Source organism: Naegleria gruberi (assembly GCF_000004985.1).
Source record: "Naegleria gruberi genomic scaffold NAEGRscaffold_55, whole genome shotgun sequence".
Lineage (NCBI taxonomy): Eukaryota > Heterolobosea > Eutetramitea > Acrasida > Naegleriidae > Naegleria > Naegleria gruberi.
Window position 1 is genome coordinate 159,111 of NW_003163272.1, and position 11,827 is coordinate 170,937.

An 11,827-nucleotide genomic window follows, 5' to 3' on the forward strand; every position below is an offset into this window, starting at 1 on the left:
CAAATAGATCAAGTAGTAGAATTGAATAGTACTTAGAATAAAACTTATTGATTGTTTAATAATGGGATGTGAAAAACTAAATCTTTCGAATAAGGAATTACAGTGTCCTCCTTCTTGATGATATAACCTAATTGATTGGAGACCAGAACTGTTTTTCCATCTGTAACTCGAGGGTTGTCCAAATATAAAAAGGAATTTCGGTGAGTGTGTCCAAAACCCCAGAACGAAATATTTGAATGTTGTTTGATTATGTGATCCAAGTTTGTAGCCATACCACTTGCAAGAAACATTTCATCTTCAAGAACAGTTCCATTAATGAATGGAGAATGATGTGTAAGAACAGCAATAGTTTCTTCTGGATGTTTTTCACATTCCTTTCTAATATATTCAACCAACCTTTCGTGCATTTCAATGGTTTCGGATATTGTTACACATTTCTCAGAGTTGGTTTTAATTCTTCTATAATCATTCATTGAGTATTCGACTTTCGATCTTTCTTTCAATGGTACATTTGTCCATAATGTCCCACCAACAAATCTAATTCGTTTCCCACTTTCATTTTCATATACGAAACTACTCTTGTTCAAAAACACAAGATTATCCTTCTTTTTACAAATATCCATAATCCTCTGATCAGTTTCCGATATAATATTCCTATAATATTCATGATTTCCAGTAACAATAAACACAATCTTGAATTTTTCAGCTTGCTCCATCACGAATTGTTCATATTCCAAACTAAACGGATCACCAATATCACCCAATAACCCTAAAACCTCACCTTTTGCTTCTATGATATTCGTTTCTCGACTAATTTTTCCATCCTCCTCTGCAACATTACTGATTAAAGCCTTTACTTGAGGAAATTCTAAATGAACATCGGAAGCAAGTTGAATGGTTAGATAATTTTCCAAATTGTTAGGATTTATTTGTACAGGATCAAATGATGGAAGCAGCAATTCCAAAGTTGCACCAGAATCTTCAATAGCTTCACTCGATTCTGCTTGTCCCATTTTTTTTTGATTTTTTTGTAAATTAATGGATTCTAATTGGAAGGTTTCATTGTAAGCTGCATCATGTGAGTGGATAAAACCCAACAATATCAACAATCCTATTGACAAACTTTCCATCGATATCATATTGTTCCAAACCATCAATTTGATTGCCAAATTCCTTTCCTAATACGGATATCAGATAGTTCTTATCCCACTCTGAATAATTCCAATAACAAAGATCCTCTTCTTTACATAATGGCTTTGGTAATAATTTATCCCCTAATAACACCTTATCCTGTTCATCAATTGGTAAATGTTGCTTTCCCAAAAGAGTTTCTGATAACATTTGCACAACCTTTTCTCCATCCAAAAAACGAAGAATAAATCTCTCTGCTATAAAGCTTCCACTCCTAAACTTGAATCTGTTCTTAAAGAGTATTCAAATCTCTCAAGCACAACAACAAAACTTCATGCTTAACCTTCTTTGCCTCCTTGCTGCTATTCTCTTCAAAAGCTGTTGAAAGTAATTGATGGTATGAATTATCTTCAAAGGGATTCTTGCGCTTCCTATGGGATACTATTTTTTTTTTGCTTAATTTTCTCCATTCACCAGAAGAAAACATAACTGTAATATATTGAAAAGTTTGAATCCCCTTCAATTAAAGTTTAATGGTTTTAAGGTTTGGAAAATTTGAATATTTTGGAACCAAAAGTAAAAAATATTAATTATTGTAAATTTTCAAATAGATCACTGAATGAGTTAATAGGTAGCAATCATACTGCAAACCAACCCTACTACAGGAGACTCGAGCTGCAGGTTAGGGTCATAGAAGGGGATTGCTGTAAAAAACCCGGAAGTGACCTCTGTAGTTTTTTACTTTATGATTTCCTTTTTCGTTTCTGAGGAACAATGAACAGTTTTACAAAAAATCAAAAAAAATGTCGCAAGAATATTCAGCGATCGTGCTAGATAATGGCTCTTGCTCCATCAAAGCAGGTTTTTCAGGATGTGAGAATCCACAAGTAGTTTTTCCATCACTCATTGCTTCTCCTTTAAAATCCAAAGAATCTGAAAATATCAAAGAAATATACCTTGTGGGAGATGAAGCTAAAATTGACAGTAGAAAGAATGTTATGGTCAGATATCCAATAGAACATGGAGTAGTGACGAATTGGGAGGGGATGGAACAGATTTGGCGTCATGTTTTTAGTCAATTACAGGTGGATTGTGAAAATCATCCTGTTTTATTGACTCAACCTCCTTGTAATCCAAAACAAAATAGAGAAAAGATGACTGAAATAATGTTCGAAACATTTAGAATACCATCCATGTATGTTTCTATTCCTGCTGTATTGTCCTTGTTTGCAACTGGGAGGACAACTGGAATAGTTTTAGATTCTGGAGATGGTGCGACGAATATTGTTCCAATTTTTGAATCACATGCTTTAGAATATGCTGTTAGGAGATTGGATTGGGCAGGTCGTGATTTGGATTATTATATGTCTAGAATTCTAAGTGAAAGAGGGTTCTCATTCTTTACACGAGAGGAAATGGACATTGTGAGGGAAATTAAGGAAAAACTGTGTTATGTTGCATTGGATTTTGATAAAGAAATGGAAAATACATCAAATAGCTTGGATGTTGATTATGAATTACCAGATGGTAACATTCTCACGATAGGAAATGAAAGGTTTCGATGCCCAGAAGTGTTTTTCAAACCACACTTAATAGGAATTGAAGAACAAGGCATTCATGAGGTGATAATTAATTCAATTGGAAAGTGTGATGTGGATATAGGACATTTGAACTTGTATGGGAATGTAGTTCTTTCAGGAGGATCCACAATGTTTACAGGAATTGGAAAGAGGCTACAAAAGGAATTATCTGAACTAGCTCCTTACTCTATGAAAATTTCGGTTGTTGATTCCCTAGGGTTTGATAGGAAATTTTTGTCATGGATTGGAGGTAGTATCCTATCATCAATGACTGCATTTCAATCTGATTGGATAGTATCAAGAGAATATAAAGAAGTTGGAAGTAGCATCGTTCACAGAAAGTGTTTCTAAAATACTAATTGGTAACGTAAAACACAATAAGTTTAAGAATTTTATTTACTTTTTGAAAATCAACTTTTTGGAAATCCACTCATTCATATCGGCTTCATTAACATTTTCATTCACTGCCTGTTCAATTAATTCTGGAATATCAAAGTTGTTATCACTCATTACTAATTTCATATTCAATAAAGCTTGATGGTAGAATTGTTTAGTTTTCACAAGAACTTCCTCAGTCAAGTTTACAACCTTTTCTTGGAGAGGAGCCAATTCAGTTTCTAATTGAGCCTTTTGTTGAATGAGCTTATTTTCACTTTCCTTTTCAAGAGTTTGTTTTTGCTTTTGTAATTCTTCTTCCATTTTTTGTTGGAGTTTTCTTTCTGATTCCTGGTTTTCATTTCTCAAAGTTTCGAGTGCCTTTTCGTATTCTTCCTTCAAGATAGATGATTGCTTGTTGAAATTTCTTTCAACATCTTCAACAGTTTGTTCATGCTTTTGGTTCCAAAGATTCTTTTCATTTTCCATTTCAAGGAGCCATTTTTCTCTTTCGATAGAAATTAATTCTTGAACATCTTGTTTCCATTTGATTTGTTCTTGTTGAAGGACTTGGGCAATTCTGTTTTCGATGGCTAGTTTTCTTTCTTGTTCCTCTTCTGCAGAACGTTTCAGATCGACTGTAGGTTGTGAGCTATTCTTCTCCAATTGCTTGGATTTCTCATCAAGTTCCTTTTCCCTTGTTTCCAAATTGAGTTGGAGTCTTTCACAGAATTCAGATAATTCCTTGTTGTGTTCTTCCTTTTCTTCAATTTGACTCTTTAAAGAATTTGTTTGTTGTTCTAGCTCTGCTTTTTCCTTTTGGATAATTTCCAAAGTTTCAGTTAAATTCTTAACTGAGTCTTCCTTTTGTAGATTGTTAAAGCTCTCCTTCTTGAGTTCGATAATTAATTCATCCTTATAGGAAATGTCCTTTCTGAGCTCTTCCAATTCTTGACTCAGAATAATGATTTGTTGTTGGTAATCATCTTCCAATTCCTTCATGTGCTCTTCCATAAGTTTGAGAGCATTATCTGTTGGTTGTGTTGATTCAGAGCTTGCTGTTTGAGTATTATCATCTGAGGAATCACTCTTATTGATAACAGAGTTCAATTGTTGCATCATTGAGGATGTGAATTGAGCTGATCTTCTACTGGACATGACTGAAAACTCATCATTTCCGAGAGCTGACAAGTTGATAGAAAATCTATTACTAGATCTTGGTGTTGTGACAGAGGAGCTTCCACTTGATTGTGAAGGGAAAATTTGCTCTGCATTCTCAATCAAAAATCTACAGACTTGACAAATAATTGGTAGAGTTTGTTGTTGCTTTTGTAAGTGAGCACGAATGGACATTCTCTTGAAATCATCCAACACAACAGCGACAGATGATTGAGGGACGAACATTAAATTAGTAGACATGACAATAGCCATAGTCTTTGGTGTCATTTTAGTGTCATTGGCATACTCACCAATAGAGGCCATTCTCAAAATACTCAACAATTCTCTCAGAACTGCTTGATTGACCTGAGGTAGAGTGTGAACAAGTCTCTTAGTTGATTCCAAAACATGGAAATAGTCCTTACTGGCTTCTTGTGTAATTCCATCTACATCAGCATGAGGTTCAAACAATCGAATGAATTCATCGTATTTCTCATAACTCAACAATGGATCTTGCATTTCACGAAGGAAACGTTTGATGAGATCAGCAACCAAGTGAGCATCTGTATTTGGAGGGAAATGAATTCCATTAGGGAAAATAGTTGGGAAGGCCAACAAGGTATTGAACTTTTTCATAAACTTTTCAATCTTGACCTTGGATCCAGCTTGTCTGAAGATTCCTTCATTGGCCACACGTGGAGTTTGACTTGAAGGATCGTTGGACTTTAAAAAGTGGAAACAAGCTCTCAAAACAAAAGGAATTTTCACATCTCTCAACAGGTACAATGTTGGTTCTTTCACATGCAAACGTTCTTCATCTGTCAGTGATGCATATAATGTGTCAATATTCTTCAAATCTACATTATTTGCACAGAGTGAGAGTGTTTGGGGTGAGAGAACAGTTAGTGGACTGAGAAGTGTTGTGAATGGAGTCTTTTTTCTAGATTCAATCTCTGAAATAATCCAATTACTATTTAAGGTGTTATAAGTCTTTAAACTCTTCATTAAAAAGTGGAAATTGAAAAGAGTTTCATTCTTACAAATAGTTTGTAAGTAATTTCCAAATACTTTAGCTTTGAAAGGTGCACAATTTGGGAATAATTCCAAATAAAGAGTGTCAATTGTTGGTGGTTGATTATCAGCTGAAATCAAATGATAACTATGAGCATATTCCTTCATGGAAAATACAGTTGATTTCATCTTGATGAATTCTCTCTTCATTTCTCCATCATTCATCTCATCAGAATCATTAGAAGTAGTACTTTGATGTGAAGTATTCTTTGAAACTAAACCTTCTGAAATATCTTGTTTATCATAGTAGAAACTTCCTGGAATACTCTTTCTCTTCTTTCCTCCACCGTATACCATTCCAACCAAGTTTGCTCCAAAACTCTTCATTCTGTCATGTTTTGATGAACTAGCGTCATTAGAAACACTTGACATATCAGAAGTGTCATCACTCAAACCAACAACCATTTCTGAAGAAATATTTGATGTAGTTGTCATGACAAAACACGAATTTTGTGGGAAAATCATTTGAAGATCATCTTGTAATTGTAGTAAAATATCGTTAAAAGTTGTTTGTTTTGATTTCTTCCCATTCAATTCGAAAGTTTTTGTGTGGAGAACAGAATTTGATTGATCGGTAGGAGAAAGTTCAATATACAATCGAATTTTTGTTAAATTATTTGAGGACATGTTATTTGATGATGATGATATATTATGCTGCTGATGATGATTTTAACAAGTAAGAATTTTGATCATTAAATTCGTCGACTTTCTTTGTGAAAGTTTCTTGATTTTTTTCAAATTCGTACAAAGCTTGTCATTCATCAATCAGAGAATGGGAAGGTGATACTTGCTTTGTGGAAGATGTTCGACAAATGAATTATTGTTATCTTCACAATTTTCTTCTTCATCATATTTTACATCTAACCGATGAATGAAAGAACAAGTTGAAGGAGTTTATTATTGTCATCATGAAGGAAGAATATTGTGTGATGTGGTATCAATCTTTACCTGTACGAGGAAGGAAGGAGAGAAATTTACTGGAAGGCACTGGTGGGTTGCCTTCTTGTTATTCTCTCCAAAGTACATCACCATGTGTGGTTAGAATATTATCGTGAAGCCTTCTTCACCTCTGTCTAAGACAATGTTAATTCATCATTGAATTGTTCCGTGCAGAGTATTACTCCAGAGTATTACTTCTTCTGTACAAACAATGTCTTTTCTCTCTGGAAGGATCTGGGGAAAGCCGTTATATCTTCAACGACGAAGTCCTAACAAGATGATCCCACCATTAAACTCTGACAAAATCATAATAATGTGATGAATTATATTCTTCTTCTTCTTATCGGAGAGGTACCAATAAATTCGTTGTTCAACTTGGGTGTTGGTTGCTTGTGGCGCAAGATGATGAAGAGCCTTGTTTGTTGTTGGTTCAAGACTTTACATTCCGTGTTGATGATTATCTACCTGTGTGAGCGTTAGGTTTGGAAGAGCCTTGTTTTTTCACCAATGTTAATAGTGTGTAATACTGGCGAAGAATATTTTGTAAACACAAAGTGGATCCAAATGTAACGGTTTTGTAAACTCTTCTTACCGTTACCAAATTTTTGAGAAAGTGACGAAACCGCTGAGTTATTTAAAATGGCGCGTTTTCACACCGTTTTTAAAATCAACAAACAAAAAAAAAACAAAACAATTCGTATTTACGAACAAACAACAACAAAACAAATAACTAACAATGACTGGAAGAGGTAAAGGTGGTAAAGGTTTAGGTAAGGGTGGTGCTAAGAGACACAAGAAGGTTCTCAGAGATAACATTGCCGGTATTACCAAGCCAGCTATTAGAAGATTGGCAAGAAGAGGTGGTGTTAAGCGTATTTCTGGTCAAATCTACGATGAAACTCGTACTGTCTTGAAGAATTTCTTGGAAAATGTTATCAGAGATGCTGTTACTTATACTGAACACGCTAGAAGAAAGACTGTTACATCAATGGATGTTGTCTATGCTTTGAAGAGACAAGGAAGAACCTTGTACGGTTTCGGATACTAAATTGCTTTGCAAATTAGTAATTAATAATTATTGGATGATGAAAATCATCTAGCAAACATTTTCCCAACAAACAACTCGTCAAGAAATTGACACCCTAGGCTCTTGTACAAATAAATTATTAAAAATCAATAATTATTGAATATAATTTTAATTAAATTGTTTTGTTGGTGCGTATAATTCCAGCATAATGAACTATTTAGTTTGTAGATAAGAGTGATATTAACAGAGATGGAAGAACAATTTACAAGAGATTTTATCACGCTCAATCTAATAATAAGATCAAGTTCTTTCATGCAAATCTCTTCATAAGAACAATTGGAAAATCAAAACATCACAGAAAACAATAAAAAGAAAATACAAATGCTACCATCATCCGATACTAACAAACCAAACAATACTTGTTACGAAATTGCAGGTGTTGGCTTTGCTGTTGCCCCCAAGACAGATTGCCCACACTTTGACTCTGAAGAGCACTTTGCTGTCCCATGGAATGATAGAAAGGCCATCAAGGAACTCTTCACAAAGGATGCTCCGTGTAGACATTGCCACTCCACAGCAGAGAATTGGTTCTGTCTCAAGTGCCAAGATGTTTGTTGCTCTCGTTACCAGAAGAGCCACATGTTGCATCACTATGAAAAGACTGGTCATGCTTTGGTGTTGAGTTTAGCCGATCATTCATTGTATTGCTATGAATGTGATGCCTATGTAGAGAACAAGACTTTAACAAGATTGCTCTTGAGAGAGTTACATCATGTAAAGTTTGGAGAATATCCAGGTGCTAATGGAGCCTCAGTAGAGATGGAAGAAGCCATTGAAAAGTTGAGAAATGTCTCTGAAGCCATTGAAGAGGAGAAGAAGAAGGTTGATTCGGAGAAGGAAAAAGCCTTTGAAATTCTAGCTGAAAAGATTCAAAGTGCCTCTGATGAATCAATTATTGTATTGACTGGAGCTGGATTGTCCACTAGGTAGGTTTATTCATTATTATTATCCTTATTATTGATTGTTAATATTATTATCATCATCATTATACTTGTTATAATATTCAATGATTCAATTGTAATATTTAAATATTATTAATGATAATAATTGGATAGTGCTGGAATTCCTGATTTTAGAACTCCTGGAACTGGATTGTATGATAATTTACAAAAGTATAATTTGCCTCATCCAACAGCCATTTTCGAGTTGAAATATCTTCCAACTAATCCTCATCCATTCTTCCATTTGAGTAGAGATTTCATTTCTTCTGGATATAAACCAACTAAAGCTCACTACTTTATCAAATTGTTGGAAGAAAAGAACAAGTTGAAGAGATTATATACTCAAAATATTGATGGTTTGGAAGCCAAGTCAGGTAGGTTTGTCAATATTACAGAATATTTATTGTGACAATTTTCAATCATTTAAAGGAATTACAAAGGAGCACTTGGTAAATTGTCACGGAATGTACGATATTGGTCACTGTATTGAATGTTCAAAGGAATATTCATTGTCTGAAATTGTAAAAAAGATGGGAACTGATGAAGAAGTCCAAATTCCAAAGTGTGACAAGTGTGGACATATTGTCAAACCAGATATTGTCTTGTTCGGAGAGTCATTACCTAACAAATACGTAGATTGTTGCAAATCAGATTTGCTTCGTTCCAAGGATTGTGAAGTCTTCATTGTCATTGGTACTTCCTTGTCAGTCTAGTAAGTAATTGAATTATTTTTTTATTGACCTAATAATTGTAAAAATAGTCCTGTTGCTGGTTTACCAGAATATGCTCCAGAAGGATCAACACGTGCTCTTCTTAATCGTGAAAAATGTGGACCTTTCAGTAAGGTGAAAGGAAATGTTGCTGAAGTTGGAGATGATTCAGATTATTTGGATTTGTTCCTTGGTGGAGAGGATTCATCCATTGATGAATGTGTTGAAAAATTATGTAAATTATTAGGATGGGAAGCTGAATTGGAGGAATTATATGTTAAAGGACCAGTCGATCTCGTAGAATTGAGTAAGAAATAAATGCAACAATTAACTTCATCTCTCTACTTCTTCATGTACTGAAAAGGTTGGAATAACAACAAAGAAAAATACATAGAGAAGGGCAGAGAGAAACAATTGCATTTATCAGAGAATCCCATAAATACAAGAATTGACTTCCTTTGAACTTCTTAGAACATTTTTGAAAATTATTAGTGAAAGGGCGAGATCTGTAAATCAAGTTAAAAAAAATGGTGTTTCGTCTCTTCTCAAAGATTCGAACAGTTGATGCTAATGATGACCTTTCAACTGTTTCAGAACAAGAATCTCACGTTCCAGTTCCAGTGGTAGTTTCTGTTAAAGTTTCACCATTAAAAATTACACAACATTCTCTCAAAATATTAGAAAAAGTAAATAGGGATGAATTATTAATTGTTGGATGTTTTCTAAATACTTCCGAGCTAGCAAATCTTGCTTCATGTAATCAACAATTACTGGAATTTTTCTTTAATTTGACAATTGACAAGGTCAATTTAATAGCAAACAGGAAAAAAGAATTCTCAACTGTGAACATGGATTCAAGAATTGTTTCAATCAAGGATGTTTACCAAGAGAATGATGAATTATTCTCAACAACTCAAACAATAATTTGGAAACCACTTGTTCTACATTATTTTCCAAGTTATTCGAAATCTCTGAATGTGAAAAATTGGATGCACATATTAAGGAGAAGATTCACCCACCTTCAGATACACATGCCAAGATCCAAAAACCAAAACCAAATTCAAATAATTGGCGGTACTGATAAATATCAAAGGGAATTCGTTGAAGGTTGCGAATGGGAATACGAATGTCCACTCAAAATCACCTCAATGACTTTCATTTCCGAGGAAATGGTGTTTTGCAATGTTTGTAAGGAGAATATTTACAAAGTTCATAATGAAACTGATTTGAACTATCACACCGAACAAGGACATTGTGTAATTCTAACCGAAAAAAAACGACTTAGAATTGGAAAGACGTATAATCCTAATTATCATAAACTTCCTGCTGTTCGTTAACTCCAATTTTTTTGTTATTATTTTCATGTAGTTTATCAAATAGGTTGCTTTTTCTGAACTATCATTTAGTCAACTGAAAAATATGAGAAAGAGGTGAAGTTAATACTCTTGCTCACCGTCGAAGATGGTTTGAATTAAGGTAAACACTTGTACAAAAAGAATACAGAGAAGCGTCCAACAGGTGTCATTGTCCTGACATATGCCAAAGTTGTTATATATGCTCAGATTCAAATAAATTCACTTAATTCCTATCCTAGTGACTTGTTTCAACTTAAATCGGTTTATATTTCACAAGTTAAGATTATGAATGGCTACGGCCATATCACGATTCATGCACCTCATCCCGTCCGATTTGAGAAGTTAAGCATCGTCGAGCCACATCAGTACTGAGGTTGGAGACAACTTGGGAACCTGTGGTGCTGTAGTCTTTTTTATTTTTTCTCTATTTCTATTTTTCTGTGATATAAAGCACCTTAATTAATATCAGTTGTGGACTAGATCTATTAGCAACTTATTTTCTTCTTGAATAACTTCCCGTGTAGTCCAATGGCTAGGATACCTGGCTTTCACCCAGGAGGTCCGGGTTCAATTCCCGGCATGGGAGGATAATTTTGCAAAAGATAATTTATTTGGTAACCTTTTATTAATGGAAAGGGTTATTGAAATGGAACAGTTGACTTAATCAATAATGGTTTTCTTTAACTTTTCTTCAATTTCTTCCTTTTGCTTTTTCACACTTTCAGCTTGTTGTTTCAAACTTTCAATTCGATTATTGAGTTGATCACTGATGGTTCCTCCCAATAACAACACAGTTTCATTTTGTGCATTCATTTCTTTCTGAACCATTTCTAATTCTATTAACATGTATTCTAATTGCATAGACATCTCTTGGAAGTCTTCAGCTTTTCTCTTTTTCATTTCTATCATTTCAATGAATTGTTTCTTGACATTTTCAATTTCGAATAATTCTTGTGATGCTTGTTCAACTCTATAAGCTTTTTCTCCGATCACTTTCGAATAATTCTTGATCAAGGTTCTCCAAAAGGTTTCTGATTGAACCAATTGTTCATGAATTTTTTTGTTGATCGAAAGAATATTTCCCAAATGTTTAACGGAGAGAATGGAAAATATTTCAATTTGCAACTCGGAGGGAAGATCAACAAAGTTTGACATTTTTTAAAATTGTTATTGGATGAGATTTTTGAAATTGCATAATATCATGATTTGATGAAGGTAAATAATTTATTGTTGTCATTCTTCCGATCAAAGCTTTGATTTCATATTAGATTTTATCTATCTTAAAGATTTTGCTTTGTGTTTTCTGGCTGATTCCGAAGGAGAATTAAATAATTTATTTAATTCATTGTAAAAAAGAAGAATATTAATATTGCAATCAGACTGAATTTGAACCACTCTATTTTTAAATTATACAAAGCAACACAAAGAATATGAAAATGAATGTGCATATTTGAAATTGAAGATGAGGGTCATTTTCGTA

At 33.9% G+C, this 11,827-nt stretch overlaps 7 protein-coding genes and 1 non-coding gene across 8 annotated transcripts; 5 read left to right on the forward strand and 3 right to left on the reverse strand.

Annotated features, from left to right (window-relative positions):
• Positions 1-44: 44 nt before the first annotated feature.
• NAEGRDRAFT_52372 (uncharacterized protein) lies at positions 45-1,013 on the reverse strand (the record flags this gene model as incomplete). The annotated part of the gene is made up of 1 exon (XM_002672223.1): positions 45-1,013. One exon carries the CDS (start codon positions 1,011-1,013, stop codon positions 45-47), a length of 969 nt encoding a protein of 322 aa, XP_002672269.1.
• Positions 1,014-1,934: 921 nt separating this feature from the next.
• Positions 1,935-3,062, forward strand: NAEGRDRAFT_72694 (uncharacterized protein; the record flags this gene model as incomplete). Its single annotated transcript, XM_002672163.1, has 1 exon — positions 1,935-3,062. One exon carries the CDS (start codon positions 1,935-1,937, stop codon positions 3,060-3,062), a length of 1,128 nt encoding a protein of 375 aa, XP_002672209.1.
• Positions 3,063-3,107: 45 nt separating this feature from the next.
• On the reverse strand, positions 3,108-5,942 carry NAEGRDRAFT_72695 (rho GTPase activating protein; the record flags this gene model as incomplete). Its single annotated transcript, XM_002672224.1, has 1 exon — positions 3,108-5,942. One exon carries the CDS (start codon positions 5,940-5,942, stop codon positions 3,108-3,110), a length of 2,835 nt encoding a protein of 944 aa, XP_002672270.1.
• A 999-nt stretch (positions 5,943-6,941) lies between these two features.
• On the forward strand, positions 6,942-7,435 carry NAEGRDRAFT_56313 (histone H4). The gene has a single exon (XM_002672164.1). The coding sequence runs from the start codon at positions 6,991-6,993 to the stop codon at positions 7,300-7,302; it is 312 nt and encodes a 103-aa protein (XP_002672210.1). The 5' UTR covers positions 6,942-6,990; the 3' UTR covers positions 7,303-7,435.
• Positions 7,436-7,658: 223 nt separating this feature from the next.
• On the forward strand, positions 7,659-9,453 carry NAEGRDRAFT_81281 (silent information regulator family protein). Its single transcript, XM_002672165.1, has 4 exons — positions 7,659-8,267; positions 8,397-8,656; positions 8,712-8,994; positions 9,043-9,453. The coding sequence occupies exons 1-4, from the start codon at positions 7,663-7,665 to the stop codon at positions 9,308-9,310; spliced, it is 1,416 nt and encodes a 471-aa protein (XP_002672211.1). The 5' UTR covers positions 7,659-7,662; the 3' UTR covers positions 9,311-9,453.
• A 66-nt stretch (positions 9,454-9,519) lies between these two features.
• Positions 9,520-10,329, forward strand: NAEGRDRAFT_72698 (uncharacterized protein; the record flags this gene model as incomplete). The annotated part of the gene is made up of 1 exon (XM_002672166.1): positions 9,520-10,329. One exon carries the CDS (start codon positions 9,520-9,522, stop codon positions 10,327-10,329), a length of 810 nt encoding a protein of 269 aa, XP_002672212.1.
• Positions 10,330-10,861: 532 nt separating this feature from the next.
• On the forward strand, positions 10,862-10,933 carry NAEGRDRAFT_t597. Its single transcript has one exon. It is a non-coding gene; the product is annotated as a tRNA-Glu (tRNA).
• Positions 10,934-11,007: 74 nt separating this feature from the next.
• NAEGRDRAFT_72699 (uncharacterized protein) lies at positions 11,008-11,502 on the reverse strand (the record flags this gene model as incomplete). Its single annotated transcript, XM_002672225.1, has 1 exon — positions 11,008-11,502. The coding sequence occupies one exon, from the start codon at positions 11,500-11,502 to the stop codon at positions 11,008-11,010; it is 495 nt and encodes a 164-aa protein (XP_002672271.1).
• Between the last annotated feature and the right edge of the window lie 325 nt (positions 11,503-11,827).

Excerpts from the sequence above, each read along its gene's own strand:
- NAEGRDRAFT_81281 (XM_002672165.1), top strand. The coding sequence starts at position 7,663 with ATGCTACCATCATCCGATACTAACAAACCAAACAATACTTGTTACGAA. Across the intron at positions 8,268-8,396 it reads GGAGCTGGATTGTCCACTAG|TGCTGGAATTCCTGATTTTA; the intron begins GTAGGTTTATTC and ends ATAATTGGATAG. Across the intron at positions 8,995-9,042 it reads GGTACTTCCTTGTCAGTCTA|TCCTGTTGCTGGTTTACCAG; the intron begins GTAAGTAATTGA and ends TTGTAAAAATAG.
- NAEGRDRAFT_56313 (XM_002672164.1), top strand. The coding sequence starts at position 6,991 with ATGACTGGAAGAGGTAAAGGTGGTAAAGGTTTAGGTAAGGGTGGTGCT.